General features: G+C 44.1%; 1 protein-coding gene across 2 annotated transcripts in view; it reads left to right on the plus strand.

The window, feature by feature from the left end:
- KIF19 (kinesin family member 19) overlaps nucleotides 1-16492 on the plus strand; it is a 347663-nt gene that overhangs the window by 327555 nt on the left and 3616 nt on the right. For both annotated transcript variants that reach the window (XM_086930997.1, XM_086930998.1), the window contains exons 16-19: nucleotides 3585-3693; nucleotides 8127-8223; nucleotides 8854-9260; nucleotides 13394-13553. In XM_086930997.1, coding sequence (XP_086787123.1) covers nucleotides 3585-3693; nucleotides 8127-8223; nucleotides 8854-9260; nucleotides 13394-13553 — 773 coding nt within the window. The remainder of the gene's footprint in view (nucleotides 1-3584; nucleotides 3694-8126; nucleotides 8224-8853; nucleotides 9261-13393; nucleotides 13554-16492) is intronic.

The following is a 16492-nucleotide window of genomic DNA, read 5'->3' on the forward strand; positions in this document are numbered from 1 at the left end:
ACTGTTGTGGAAGGGGTGAGGTGGTGTGGGGCAAGGGGAGATTAAGTGACGGGCAAAACAGATTATGCGGTCAGCAGAGATGAGCCAGTGTGTTTCTGAAGTAAAATAAAAAGTGTGTTGTTGAAAACATGAGCAGAACACATTTGCCTCTGAAATACATCAAAGACTACATTTCAAACACACAAGCCGAGGCAATCAAAAAAACTAGTGCCCAAAATAACTTAAATGGCAAGAAGCGAAATAAGACTTGTTACAGGGCCAGTAGCCATTGGAGGGAATACACACACCAAAAAGAGAGAAAATGCCCACAATTTACCAATGAAAATTAAGGAATTCAGAGAGGCACACAAACCAGCCAATTAAAACATGAGCATGACTGATACCCCTTAGAGTAGATAGCATATGTCTCGAAGAGACAGCGGACGTGGCGCATGCGCTTCCTAGGCGAGACCTAAAAAACCTGTACTGGCTGTAGGAGTGTTCAGCAGGGGCGAAAGTTTGCAGGATGCTGTTCCTTGTACAAATAAAGTATTGTATTGGATACTGGTGGTGAGACAAGCCGCACCGTATCATTATAATATTTTTAGTGTGACTAATAAAAGAAAGTAAAGGGTTTTCAAGTGTTATTGTTGTACTTTTTATAATACAGCTATTTTTTCCGTTTCCATAGCTGGCTAGTTTAAAAAGAGAGGCAATCGAAATTCTACTGTCTGTAATTTCTGTATGCTGATTAATACCTTTGACACCCGAAAGCCTACCTTGTTTGGGCAAAGAGTATTGACAAGTATGTATTCAGTTTGCTGATTTCAGATCAAAAGACATTTTGCCTTCTGAAGATGCCCATATGCTCTTCCGAGGAGAGAGGATGTCAGCATAAGAGCACGACTCCGCTCAAATAAGGAAGGGAAACATGCCTATTACCTTAAGGGCGATTCCTGCTTTGGGCCCCGGCTAACAAACAACAGGATTTGTAAAAAAAAAATACTTCACAGTCTTGCGTAAAAAATGCCATAAATTGTCTCATCTGGTACACAAGAGTATGAGATGCCAGTGGTGGCCGCATAGCTTGAAGGTAAGGGGACAAGCACAGGAGGTTGCAGGGCCACACATGGGGTTGCGGAGGTAGCTATTACGAGAGAGAGTATGAATAATTTTTTTAATTAAAAAAAATATATAACTTAGCTTGCTGCCAGGTCCCCCGTCTTTGCTCCTGCTCTCCTGCCTCCGACTTCAAGAACAGGAAGCAGGCAACCAGGCTCCCTCGCCTAAGCCAATCACAACACACAATGCAGCATAAATGATTGGTCGGAGTGCGGTGCTGGAGGGCTGGGCATGTTCTCCATGCAGGCTGTAATGCAGCCTGCATGGAGAACGGGGAAAGTGCACATGACTGGTTTGGCTGGCCCAAGTGAGCCGATCAAACAGTTATTGCGCACTTAGGAGAGAGCAAACCACTCCTCCCCTGCTCCCAGAGCAGAGCAGAACAGCCCCTCACACCAGCCTGCCTGCAAAGCAGCACAAACATAAAATCATCATAACTGAAAGTTATTATCATTTTATGATTTTGCTTCCAGCACGGCGTGAAAGCAGTGGGGCGACACTCCTCCGCCATAGCGATGGAGCCACCACTGTGAGGTGTATTCCATACAAGGGATTCAAAGGGAAGCGAACGGTCCAGGAATCCTGGTTCTGGATATTAATTCCCAAGGTACTGGAGGAACTTTGCTCGAAGTTCTGGACCTTTCCAGCCTCGTATTAGCAAGTGGGGGTGAGGGTGTGAGCATATGTTCCTCCCTTCCAAGCAATCTGTTTTGGTAAGTAGGGTAATTTCTTTTTATAACACCGCACAGTAGTCCAAATTTGTTTGAGTGAAGGTAGTTATTTTATTTTCATTTACAGCTTTATTGATCAATTTCACTCATTTTTGACTAATTTGATGGAAGGTGTTTAGAGAAAGGGAAAAGCTGACACATGTTTCGCCCTATGTGGTAAGTTGAGCCAGGACTTTCTCAAGGCTAATCATTATGTTAAAAAGTCATGCTGTCTGACGATGGTTGAATACATTTTAATTTGTTTCTGGGCAACATGTGAAAAACATCCGAAATTTCAGATTTTCAAAAAGTCCTGGGATAAATCAGTAGCCATGGCAGCACGAGTGAAATGGATCAATAAAGCGGTGAATGAAAATAAAATGACTACCTTCACTCAGACAAATTTGGACTACTGTGCTGTGTTATAAAAAGGAATTACCCTACTTACCAAAACAGATTGCTTGGAAGGGAGGAACAAATGCTCACGCCCTTACCCGCATTGCATACAAGGACACAACAGAAGCCATGAATGTGCACACTTCCGAGCTAAGCCTCTGGAAAGATTCCTCCCTGTCCTTGGCTTTGCAAGTTGTGGGGTATCCCTGGTCCCCATCACCATATGGGGGTTGATATGCCGTGCTACACTAGCAGCAACCCACAAGTGTGTAAGGAATCGTCCTTTCATTATTTGGTAGGGCCTCCTTAAGTGCAATGTATTCCTCATAGCAATTTGTCTGAACTAGCAGCTCACTGCATATAACTGAATAAATCACTGGTGATGGCACTCTTCCTGTGCAGATAAATTGGTGCATAGATATTGGCATTATACACGAATGCCTGACATATTTGTTTGTGTTGATGAAGTCCCCTTGTGGGTTAGCACTACAAGAATGCAGTGGGATGGGGGCTGGGCGGGCGTTGCACTGATCACTGCATCCAGAGATGTACGCGAACAAGCTGTGCTACCATCAGAACTCTAAGATATGAGCTTGCTGATGTATATGATATCGGCCATATTAATTGTAATTCCCGTAGAGGCAGCCTCTACCCTGCTTGACAAGGATCCAGAGTAGGATACCTAGAGCAGGATCACAGGGTCACAGTGACCTGGATTTAACTTCCCCAGGGGTGCAGCAGCCACAGGTAGCGGACAATCAACCAAGGAGAAGCTTGCTAGAAGGAAGCTGACAGGGGCCTCAACGGTCGGACCTTAAAAAAAACCATACTACAGTGATCAGAGAGTGATGACGTATCTGTGTGAATGCATCATGACGCAGCTGCAGCCTTTTCCTTATTTACCTATTCAAGATAGATACCCTAAGATCAGTAAATTATGAAAAAGTGTATATACAATACATGATGTATGTTCATTGTCCTGATTGCAAAGTGCACTTGCAGGGATCTCCTAAAAAGAAAGAGGATTTTTTGAAAATAAAAACAGGGCAGGTGGGGGTGCAATGGAGTAAGAGAGGGGTGTTGGGAAGAAGTAAACACCAAATGCCAGCAGTGAGCATGCGCATCATGGATGGGCATAGACAGCTGAAGCAGTCTGTAGGTGAGACCGAAAATGACAACATTGTTTTGGCCTTTCAGGGAACGTTTTTACACTTTTGATTTCAGCACACAAATAGTATGGGACACATTACACACATTTGGACACAAAAATGCTAAGTGGAAGCTCTCAGTTATCTGAAATAAAAGAAATTACATAGCCAGAGGTCTGCGAGTACTCCAATGGTGCTTTCTGTCAGCTTTTCACATCTGTCTTTCCAGCTCGGACATAGGAAGAGTTTTCCGGACCAGTCCTCGTGCCAGGCAGATCAAAAGCTCTATGGTGATGACTCCACCACCCATTCATGTGAATGGCATGGTGACACAGGAGGTGAGTGATTCCTGCTCCCTCACAGAAAGACTTCTGTGGTGCTGTATATTAACTAGGACCTTGTGTGCCCAATGTGCACAAGTCAGCCAGAACATGACCTTTGCCCGGTATAATAGCTACAACCATATCCCATCTCTATGGCTGGAATGTAGAAGACTGTGGGGCATATTTACAAGGGCTTATGACCACAGAAATGTCACTTTTTGTGAGATTCCTGTGGCGATAAACCCTTCACCTTATTCACTTAACGTGGCTTAATGCCGCCTTGTAAATAAGGCCCCCTTTCATGCTACACTTACTGTTAAAGGGGCCGGACATGGGTGTTGCCGTGGGAGTTCCATCACAACACCCATTGATTTTGTTACTGCCCACTGTTTACAACGGTGGCGTAAACAAGGGATAAAGCCAAAATTAAGACCAAAAATAAACTGGTCTTAACATGGTGAAATGAGGAGAAATTATGAATTTCTCCTTGTTTTTGCGGTTTCTTTGTGTGCACACAAAGAAACAACAAAACGCAATGAAAGATTGTTTATGTGCAAGAATGTGTCCTTTACTGCACATAAACAATAATTTTAAAAAAGTGATGATTTGCAACTTGTTTGTGTGCTACGCAATGCAGCACACATAAGAGTTACAAATCACTATTAGGGATTGTCTATGTACAGGAAGGGGCACCTTCCTGCACATAAACAATCATTCCTTTAACACGAGCACCCTTGCATGGTGCAAGGGTGCCTGTGGTGGAGCTACGCAGCTGAATTTAGCCCGGCACTAGGGAAAACAGGAATAAACTAAACAAATGCCAGTGCTGCACAATTATTAACCTCAGTCAAGATTCTTTATGGTTACAGATATTGTGTGTTCCTGCGTGGATACCAAGGTAAGAGAGCAATGCTGAGTGAGTAGAGAAGTTTGGTAAAGGTTACTAGGGAACAAGCGCAGTAAGAGACAATTTCATTTTTTGTCTTCTAGAATTGGTTTGGTCCTGAGGAGAATCCCCACAGCAAGGGTGATTCGAAACGCGTAGACCATTGTGACGTTTAGGCCAATCTGTAGTTATTAAATCTGTGCTTTGTATTGGAATTTGCATTTCATTGGTCAGATGCCCTTTTTGTATATTCATTTTGCATATATTTAATCTTGTACATAATTTTCAATTTGTGATGATTCACCATAAATAAGGGTTTCTTAAAGGATTTGAAGGTGGGCATTGTATGAATGTAGTATGATAGAGTGTATGGATGGATGTGAAGATTAGGGTTATAAGAGTATGAGTCTGACACAGTGTATATGGTGTATATAGGTTGTAGAGGTTTTTAGAGAGGGAATGTGAGTGAAGTACTCAAAGGGGCTCCTAAAAAGATAAAAAATAAATGTTGTTTATGAATGTGAAAACATTTAGACAAAATAGCTTCAAAGTAAAAAGTTGTATAAAAAGATTCAATTAAAGAATTTGAATTTGAAAGAAACGGAAAAAGTGGTTTCTTGAAGACAATTGTTTCAATCCTTGTCCTTCTTGACCTAGGTTATTAATTGTGCAGCACTGGCATTTGTTTAGTTTATTCAGATTTCGGCGGGGCCTTGCTGCGCTCATCGCAGAACCCTTGTAGTTTTTTCTAGCGAAAACACAGCGGTGCACCGTGTAAATACGGAGCATCCCTGTGTTTTCAGAATTGCGGAGCCCGGCTTTAGCAATTTTAGCATAACGCTGCGCTCCGCCATTCGATTGTAAAAATGCCCGTATTTATCTTCACCATCAGACTTCATAGCATATCAGGCCCAATCGAGGACAGGCCATGACATCTCACCCCAGCCAGTGCCAAGGGAGTCACATAATGTCACCACCATGGGGTAAAGCTTCTTCAAGTGGCAGAGCATGACATCTCACCACTATCATGGACCTAAGCATGACAGCACACCTACATATATGCAGAACATGACATATCACCACCACCTGGGCTCAGAAATTGACATTTTACAAGCAACAGAAGGCAAAGCATGACCTATTTACTCCACTAGATGTCAGAGCAAAGCGAAGATCCAGTCGAAAGAGGACAGATCATGTAATGTCTTCACCTCAAGGGAGGCAAATGTGGCATTTAGCCGCCACTCAGCAGGCATAGCTGGTCAAAAAAGTTTAATATCACCTCCTGCGTGTGCAGGAAATTACTGCCTCACTAACACTACTGTATCGCCAGCATTAGAGGCCATGGGGCATATTTACAAAGAAGTGGCGGAGCGTATCGTTAGCCTCCTTGGCTTAACGACACAATCCACCATTTCTGAAATGCAGGGCTGCACCATATTTACAAGAATATGGTGTAGCCCTGCATTTCCTGCTGCGCTGGCGCTAAGTTTATGTACATGAAGGTCCCCCTGCCTGCACATAAACCATTTTTAAATGCTGCTTTGTAACTTCTATGTGTGCTGCTTTATGACGCACACACAGTTGTTGCAAAATGGCATTTTGAAAAAAAAGATTGTTTATGTACAGGAAGGGGGACCTTCCTGTACGTCAACAATCATTGGCCTTTTGGTGTTTTCATGTGAGGTGCACAACGCAGCACACATGAAAACAGCAAAAACGAGGAGAAATTGAACATTTCTTTTGTTGTGCCAGGGTAAGACCAGATTTTCCATGGTCTTAATGATGGCGCTGCCTCCTATTTACGGCTCCCTTTTAACTAGGAAGCAATGTCAGAATCAATGGGTGTTGCGGTAGAACGCCCATAGCAACACCCATTGCCCTCTCCTTTCACGCTAAGCAGAGTGAAAGGATGCCTTATTAACAAGGCAGCGTTAAGCCACGTTAAGTGCCTTAACGTTGCCTTTAGTTAATAAGGTGAGGCCCTTATCGCCATCACAAGGTCACTGAAACTGACATCGTGATGGCGATAGGGGCTTGTAAATATGTCCCCATGTGTCTATATCTAACACCAGGGGACTTGTTATGTAAAGGGGCAGACAATAGCACTGGACAGTTGATTAACCCATTGCAGGGGGTAGTCTTTGCTCCATTACGCAATGATCTACTCCGATGAATTGAATCTGTGGGCGAGTTACTCCTGCTGATCAATGCCACATCTCTGGTGCACAGTAGTCGGGAACCCATTCTGATGTGTGCCTGCCATGTGCAAATTCGCTTCCAGTTCCTCTGCTTGCCTTGGATAGCAGCTTGATTTTACTTAGTAGGCAAGAGAAGGACTCCGACTACCCAGAACTACCGCAGCATTTTGATGATGGGAACCTTTCCTCAGGGTAAACAACGCCAGCCCTTCTATTGTAAGTGAGAATATTTCAGTCCCATGTTTACCCGCTGCAGAAACAGGCAAAGTGATGTAATTGGGTGGGAGACCAAACCTCTCTGCCCAGGGCCGGACTGGGAACGAAAATCGGCCCTGGCAAAGTGCTCGGCATCGGCACCCCCACCTCCACCCCAAGGGGGGGGTGGGGGCGTTGGGGGTGCGACCGAGCTCTTTGCCGGGGCCGGTTTTTGGCCGATTTTGTTACCGGGCCGATTTTCCATTGCAAAAACGGTCCTGTAACAAAAGCGGCCCCCAGGGGCACAAAACCGGCCCCACCCTTGCGGCACTCCGGGGGATTGCCCGGTGCCCGCAACAGCCAGTCCGGCACTGTCTCTGCCTATTTTAAAACTAGATCTGCTGGAGATTTTCTCTCAGTTTTACATTTCTGCCCGAGGAACATTTACACTGAGGACGGGAATTTTTCAGTTATAGGGGTCAGTGATATATGTGCAATAGGGAGCAGGCCATAAGCTTTCTCTAACACCACTTGATGCAGGGCTTGGCAACATCCCCAGCAGGCACATCAAAGACCTTCACCACAATGGAGCAAAATGAGATAATCAGACATTGTAACCATGAAGTGCAGCCCTCATTGTTAGCTCAGCAACTTATTGGCCGAAGCTTACACTGTGTACTGGGTGATAAACTTCAACTGTTAGTCTTTAAACAAGCACTGACAAAACCAATAGGTCTGGCTTGCATTTTGAGCCCTGGCTGAAATATTTAAAAATCGCCTGCTCTGAAAAAAACAACAAAAATAATTGCCTTCTGTATGTAATGCATCTGTGAGATAAAGAATTGACTGTGTCATGCTTGGTGAACTTTGAGGTGTGCAACAGACGCTCTTGCATTGTAATGTAACGACTCCATGAAGGGTTGATTGATACTCCTTAAAGCCAATAGCATCAGATGAGAGAGAAATAGAACATCGGACACAGCCAAAGCCCACTCTGTTTAGGGAAAAAAATGGTAACAACTGGCCTGCTGGCAGATACTCTGTCAAGCCAGAGCTAACAAGTCCTTAAAACACAAGCAAATGCCTCTTTCTGTCTCCCTTTCACTTGTTTTGTTTTTGTCTGCTCCTCTTCTTTCATGTATATGTGAACATGTCCTATTTCCCTGCAGTATCCTCCCCGGGACAGCATGGTTAGCGTGAGCAGTCATTTAAACTCTTCTCCCGACAGCATCCAGCATATTCCAGAGACCATGCTGGCTCGCAAAGGTAAGTCTAAACAACTGAAAATTGCATTTTCACATGGCATCGGCCATAGGAATGGGCAGTGGAGTTTGCATTGCAAAGTGAATCGTTTCTGGACACTTGGGTGTATTTTAGTTTGAATTTAGCAATTATGAGAGGTCCAAGTCTGGAGAGTAAAGTCCTCCACAGGAGAGAAAACATCTATGTGTTTACTTTCAAACCTGGCATAATGGACTCTTTTCAGAATACGATCTTCACTGAAGTTCTTGGAGAGTGGACATAACAATGCAGTAGTCCCATGATGATCTGGAATTAGCAGGCATCCTGGTACAACCCAGAAACCAATTACCAGCTCAGCCTATAAATCCTGGGTCTTGCCTCCTGTATGTATGTACCTAATGTTTGGTCAAAGTAGTTACAAAGAGCAGCAACATTCTTAAAGTTGTCTTAAAGTTGGCTTCTGTAAACCCGCCAAAGGATGCTGTAGAGGACTGTCCCAACAAAGGAAGTGAAATAAGGGTGGGGGCTCTCCACAGTAAGAGGTAAAGCCTGCTTTAGAAACAGTGCATGATTGGTCTGCATGTTATGATTCTTACCGTCCTGTGCCTGACACATACCAGCTCTAACTGGCCCATGCCTTCCTTAATTTCACAGAGATGACGACCATCTTAAAAAACACCAAGAGCATCGCCGTAAAAGCTGCCCGTCGGCGCTCCAAGGCGCTCGAAACTGACCGCTTGCACCTGTTGGAGCCCATGAAAGAGCGCAGCAATTTATCACTGCATTCTCTCAGTGAGACAGAGGACCCACCTTTTCAAGGAAGCCCTGCCCACAAGCGCCCACCCAGTCCTATCTTGCAGCATGCAGCCAGTGAGGACAACCTCTCCACCAGCACTGGTGAGATGATCACCTCCCAGGGAATCAACCCAGACACTAACTCACCCGCTATGTGGCTGCAGGCCCAGAAGAAAGGAACCAAAAAGTTGGACAAGCGAGAGGAGATGCAGGAGGCCAAACGAAGGAAGAGAAGGTCCCGGTCCTTCGAAGTAACTGGGCAAGGGGTAAGTACCTGGAGAGCAAGATCATATGTCATGGGATACAGCATGAATATCTCATTGAGAATCCTAAATATTAGTGTAAGATCCAGAAATGGACATTGAGGTGCCACGTCAGGTGTTTAATAACATGACATGGGTCAGTAGCAGAAAATGAATGTCAGAGTTGAGGGGGTGAGTGTCATGGTTAACAAGATGAGATGTCAAGATGTAAGTGTCAGAATCAAATATGAAAGTGAAACTGTTATGGACAGAGGGTAAATATCAATGTAATATTAAGGAAGTGACCAAGAAAGTCAGGCATTAAATGGCAAGCTTCCCATCGGTGAGCAGGAAAGCCAGTGAGACAGAGGCATCTTTAGCCGATCCTCCTTGCACCATTGTATTTTAGTAGTACAAAACTCAATACTACAAATGTTTTAACAGCTGAGTCTTCCTTGCTGAGATTCAAACCTATGGCATGATGGTTATGCACCGAACTCGAAAGCCCAGGTATTAACCCACTGAGCTTTTGTACTGACTTACTATATTATAAAGGTGGTAGTGGAAATGACTGAAAATCTTTCTCACATTTGGTAGGTGGAGGCCAGACATCTGTGTCACCCTGCTTTACTTTCATCACAGATTCCATTCATAAGACTATTCACCAGCTATCTTAGCCTAATACCTTCTGGCGGGTCTTCTCATTCATGGTTTTAATGGTTCATGTCCCAAGCTCTAGTTCTGGTGCAGGAATTGACATAGCCTTTGGCAATATTGAACTTTTGAAGTTCACAGGTGACATTTTGTGTCACTTGGTGGTCATTTGTTGTGGTGACTTGGCGACATGCTTGGGCCTTAATGGATCACTGATTCTACCAATTTCCTAATTGAGTTGAAAATGTAAGGATAGGCTTGGTTACTCAGAGAAGGACATAAAGGACTTCTGCCACAACTACTGCCTTGAAAGTCTGTGCCTGCACCAATATGATTACAGCTCCCTAGCTCACCACTTTTGCGTCAAGACTTGTAAAGTAAATGCATGTGTATTCAGTAATACTACCTGACTGGTATTATGTAGCTATTTCTGACAAAGCCAGCTCGTCCTGATATGAATATTAACGTAGCACCATGGGCTGCCAGGGTGCAGTGGTGTTGAGTGCATTGGAGTGGAGTGCAGTGAAATAGAGATGAGTGGTGTTGAGTAGAGTGGCATAGATTGTAGTGGCGTTGAGTACAGTAGAGTGCAGTGGCGTAGTGTGCAGTGGTATAGAGTGGCATAGAGTAGAGTGGACTGGCGTAGAGCGCTTTGTCGTAGAGTTTTGCAGAGTGTAGTGACCAGTGATGTAGAATGCAGTGGCATGGAATTCAGTGCATTACAATGCAGTGTCGTAGAATATAGTGGCATAGATTAGAGTTGTGTATGATAGAGTGCAGTTGTGCAGAGAGTAATAGTGCAGAGTAGATTGCAGTGGGGTAGAGAGGAGTGTTGTAGAGTAGAGTGGCATAGAGAGGTAGAGAGAGCAGTGGCGTAGAGTGGTGCAGAGTGGTGTGGAGTGCAGTGGCATAGAGTGAAGTGATGCAGAGTTCAATGGTGGAGAGGGCAGTGTTGCAGAGTAGGGTGTCGTAGAGAGCAGTGGAATAGAAACGTGTGGAGTGCATTGGCATAGAGTGTAGTGACATAAGTGCAGCTGTGTAGAGTACAGTAGCTTAGAGTACAGTGGTTTAGAGTAGAGTGCAGTGCATTACGGGGATTGGCGTGGTGTGGCACAGAGTGGAGTAGAGTAGCGTAGAGTGCAGTGGCGTAGAGTAGATTGTTTCAGAGTAGAGTGAAGTGGCACATAGTGCAGTGGCATAGAATTGCGTAGTGTGCATTGGAGGAGAGTGTGGTGACGTACAATGCAGCTGTGTACAGAAGAACAGCTTAGATTGCTGTGTTAAAGAGTGGAGTGGTGTTGAGTGGGGCATAGTGCAGTAGTGGAGGGCAGAGTGCTGTGGCATAGATTGTTCAGAGTGTGATGGTGTAGAGTAAAGTGGTGTAGTGTGCAGTGTCATGGAGTGCCATGGTGCAGAATAGAATACAGTGGATTGGCATAGAGGGCAGGGGCATAGAGTTGAGAGTTACATATTAAAGTGCATTGGCATAGAGTGCAGTGCTGTAGAGTGCAGTGCTGTAGAGTGGTGTATAGTGGAGCTGTGCAGGGTAGATTGGATTAGCCTAGACTGGAGTGATGTAGAGTGCACTCATGAAGAGTGCAGTGGAGTAGAGTAGAGTGGCATAGAGTGAACTGGCGTAGAGTGGAGTAATGTAGAGTGGAATGGAATAGAGTGGAGTGGTACATAGTGGAGTGGCACAGAGTGCAGTGACGTGGAGTGGTGTAAAGTGGAGTGGTGCAGAGTAGAGTGCAGTGGAGCGGTGTAGAGTAGACTGGAGTATGCATGGCATGGTAGCACACTGCCAATACAGAAAACACATTTCTAATTGAAATGACCACTACATTTGCACAAACCTATAGTTTTAGCACAAAAAACGATGATGGGCGGAAATGGCACCACCTAGTGTGTTTTGTTTTGGTCATTTTAAAGTATTTGTTTCCAACAATGTTCAGAATTAACAAAAATATGCTTCATTTGTGCGTTTATAATTCTGATATATTCTGAAATACTTGCACAGTTCATTTAAATGTTGTGTGCTAGAAAAAGAAGACCTTTCCTATCCCCAGTATTCTGCAAGATTGCCACATAAATCCTTCCACTTTAGAGTCAAAGAAAGAAAAGTAAACATCTAGCTCTCTCCCTCAGAAGAAAGAGACTGACATTTGACATCTGTTTTCAAATGCATAGCAATTGGGAAAATATAAGAATAAGACTTACAGGTCTGTTTACAGAAAGGATCACTCCTGGAAGAATAAAAGGGAAGTTGGTGTGAAAGGGCTTTACTGCTTGGGAGGGACAAACTCATCCTGGACAGCTTAAAACAAACAAAGACAGCAAATAGACAGCCAGAACATTTGATTTACAAACCACAAAGCCAGTGCTAAGCAATGGGCAGAATGCACTCCGAGGAAAGCTTTCTGAATGTCCCCAAGATGACTTTAGAAAACTGCACTGTCTGTTAGGCTTCAACCTAACAATTGGCTTTTTACGTCAATTCCACGATTCTCTGTTAGTTAGTAAAGTTGTGAATCTGTGAAAGATAACCAAGCTGGGAAAAGCATGTTACGGGAAAACAGCCGCTTTAACATTGAACATTGAACATCAATTTTGTTTAAATCATCTGCTGTATCGTCAACAATTAAGGGGCATATCAACAAGGTGCCGCGATAAAATGATTGCCGCTTTAGTTTCTGTTTTCGGGCGTAAAGCGGCGATAATTTAACAGCACTATTAGCAAGGTCATGCTATCGCGTGAATCCATGCCTCAGTGCACTTTCCCTTAACGCCCAACTTGGCATCTCTAATGAGATGCAAAGTGAGCGTTCCTCCCCAAAATAACGTGAGAAATGTCGCTAACAGACATCAGCAAGCTGCTCGCTAACCTGCGTAGCGATAAGAAAAGTAGCGCTAACCGCAGTTATCTCTACTTTCCTTACGTCTGCTTTCAGTCTGACTTAGCCATTATATCCAATGGAAGGTGGATATAATGGCTAAATCTGCCCTGCCCTATCATCAAGCTATCGCCAAACGTTGTGCGATTATCGCTGGATTTGGCAGCTTGCGCATGAAATTTTATCGCTGTGGAGATAAGCGTTGCTGATAGCACGCTATCTCAGCGATAAAATTCAGTGTTAGTCGGCAATAATTACCCTCACGCTAAGCACGCTTAGCGATAATTATCGCCGGCCCTTGCTGATATGCCCCTCAGTTAGTAACAGTACCTCCCATCTAACTGATATGTCACAGCTTGCTGAGCCTCTGGTGGAAAATCTCTTTAAACAGGAGTCACATTTAATTGATCAGCGAAATTTAAATCCATGTAAATTTGAGCCACTGCGTGTCATTCAAAATGGGTTCTGGGTAAATGTTGAACTGTTTCCTGCTACTCCTGCTCTTTAGAATCAAGATCCTACTCAGCCAAAGTCATATACACAAAGATTGAAAATTGGAAAAAAGAAACAAATGCCTTTTCTTATCCCTCTTTTTTATGTGTCTTTTCTCAGCTTCCTCGCCCGAAAAACAATGTCACAAGACCACTCCACCTGGAAAGCACATCTGACCACAGGATCATGACCAATGGGATACAACCATCCAACAGTCGACCCCATGGGAAAGTGATGCTTCCAATCGCAAAAGTCAGGCTTCCTCACAACCAGTATGCAGGTAGGGGGTTGGAGACCTCTCTCGCCTGAGTACAGAGTACTAAGAAAAACAATAATGGGAACATACCTGTTATATCTAATTTAATTGGTACAACCCACAATGCCGCAAATTTTGTTACAATTGAAATGTTCTGCACTGTATTGTTGTGAGGTTCTACAGCTGCCTTCAGCTGACTGGACATTGTGGTGGTGAATGGAGCAAATAAAGTACCATTTACCTTTCTTCCAGTGCCCTAAATGCTTAGCCTCTGCAAGACCAACTAAGACAGACAGAGACAGTCACAGCAATGCCAGGGCATTTTTTCAGTTCACAGAAATGAGAAGTGAATCCCAAGAGATATCTCCCCTTTGTCATGGATCAATTTTCCCTGCAAAGTGAACTGTTTGAAAAAGGATTCAGTCAGCTAAGAGACTGGTTTTTGAGATGCATGCAGTCAATGCCACTTCTGTATTACATGGTGCTAACACTTCGCCCTAGTTTTATTGTTCGAAGAGGTGGCTTTTTAGATTGTTATAACAACATGCTTAGTCTGAAAAACGTGAGCAATCATGCTACTCGTCCAACATTCCTCCAACCAATTCACCTCTACTAGCATTTTATTAATTCAAATCATAGCCATAAATCACTGATGAGAACCATACGTCATGAGCATGAAGCCATAACTTACTGATAAGCAGCTGACAAATGGGCCCACCTAGTCACTGCACCCCTATTCCAACATGTGGTGCTACTTCTGAACAGACCTCGGAACTAAAAATAACTCTATTTATGCACCTCAGTTCTTACCTATATCATTCCTGCCATCATCATTCTGTACTTTTACAAGAAATGCAGCAAATCTGGACCTGGAATAATCTAGATATTTTAGCATTTGGACCCACACACACTGTGTTCACTCTAAACAAGGAGTACAATTATTTTTAGGGCTCTGCCACTGCATCTCAACCATGACCAATAACACACACTATTCCTATGCAGGGAATTACACACAGCTCTGCCAATGCACCTCCTAATTCTGAGGATAGGCACCTCGAACACCCTCAGCTATTCAGGACAAGAACATCACATAACTCTGCCAGTGAGGTACGGGCCTGGTGTTCAGCATTCCTAACCCTGTGGCAAGGCGTCACACAACTCTGCTAAAGCTTCTCAGCACAGGAACTTCAAAGTCCGAGGCACAGCTCTGGTCAGGTCCCAGTTCAAGAACAGAAATATGTGTTTGACGATGTAGTCTGGTCGTAGAGATGTGGGATTGAAAATGCTACTATTGTTGGTCTACTGGGCTCTGAATCTCTTTCCGGTTGGTACTGATATCTCCAGTCCAACACACACCACACAACGATTACAACCAAACATATACATGAAGTAGTAACCCCTCCCATACTACTGATGAACCTACTAGAAAGAAACAGGAAATGGACACTGGTCTTTTACAGAATGCTTGAGACTAGGGCGCTGCAAAGCCTTACTAATAGCCATAGAGCGCTACAGAAAACACTGTTAAGTTAACTTAGCAAATGTAGAAAAGGTTGGACAAGCTCTGCAGTGTTGGGGGAATTTTTACTACAAATAAGGAAAAAAGTGGTACTGCTACAACTGTGTGTGTTTGAGTATGATGGGAGGCGGGACAAGGGGGGGCATTACAGAAGCAATGCACCAATAGAGCACTAGCTCTGAATGACTGCCTCTAGTCCCCGACTTCTCCCAGCCCCTCCTTCTTAAGCTCTTGTTTTCGGTTCACACTCTCCATTTGAGCAGCAGAGCGCCACAGGAAAGCGCCTCTGTGCCAGACTGACATGTTGGTGTTGGGTGGGAAGAAAATATTGGTCGTAACAAGGCAGAAACCGCAGCAGCATCTGTCAGCAAGCACGCAGTGGCACAAAGAAAAGTCATGAACAACAGGTTGCCAGTGACCAGTCTTCGGCACCCCACAGCAGCATTGGCATAATTAAATATATCCTAATGCTCAGATGTCCCGCCCAGAAGTTACCTTAACATGGGATCAATGCAGTGAAGTGGGAGGAGGGGCTATCACATGCTCCAACAAAAAGAAGCATTTGAATACAGTGGATGGCCAACAAAAATGTTCTTGGAGTGAAATTGCCTGGGCATCAACCAAGCAACCAGGGGAGGGAGTTTGGAAAGCAGTCCACTAATAGGGGGCCAGCATTTCTGATTGGCACAGCAGAGAGCGGGTGGCGGTCGATGGGCTTGGTTAAAGCCCATATTGTAGATGCATAAAGTCATGCAGAGCAGCGCATGCGTGCTGACTCAAGGCTCGACCTAAAAAGGAGTCCGTTTTGTTGTGCTTGCGTCTGGGTCAAAATTTGCACTGAGTCCTAGTCCCGGAAACACGTCTGTTCCAGTAACTAAATAGTGACTAACATTACATCTTTGGAGATCAATCAGAGATCATGGTCATGCATAAACGATAACAAATACATACATAGTCTGTTGCCAGAGGATACATTAGGCTGCATGACCACATTATGAGCAAAGTACAGTGAAATTGATATGAGAAGAACGCTATTTATTGCCTCATAGATTGCCTGCACAAAAGGCCGCTTCAGGGTGACTGCTTTACCTCAGATCACGAATTTGAACGCTTGCATTCTACTTTTAGTATTTGTTTAATAAAAAAAAAGAAAAATATCATAGATACACAGGTGCCGAGTGCAATATGTTATTTCTTAACTTTGTTGGGGGTGCCCGGGGGGGGGGGGCCCTCGGGGGGGGGGGGATAGAGGTTGATGGCCCACTCAAAGCTTCGCCTTTCCTGAGCCATAGCTCCTCACCACACTCAAAAAGCTAAAAAAAATAACATATCGCACTCTGGTTGTCTGAATATTTGTATGCACGCGCATTCCTAGTTCTATATAAATATTGCTTCTTATATAACTTTCCATGCTCTGAAAAGCGCGTTGCTTCATAAAATATTA

This window comes from Lissotriton vulgaris, chromosome 7, assembly GCF_964263255.1.
Source record: "Lissotriton vulgaris chromosome 7, aLisVul1.2, whole genome shotgun sequence".
NCBI classification, from domain to species: domain Eukaryota; kingdom Metazoa; phylum Chordata; class Amphibia; order Caudata; family Salamandridae; genus Lissotriton; species Lissotriton vulgaris.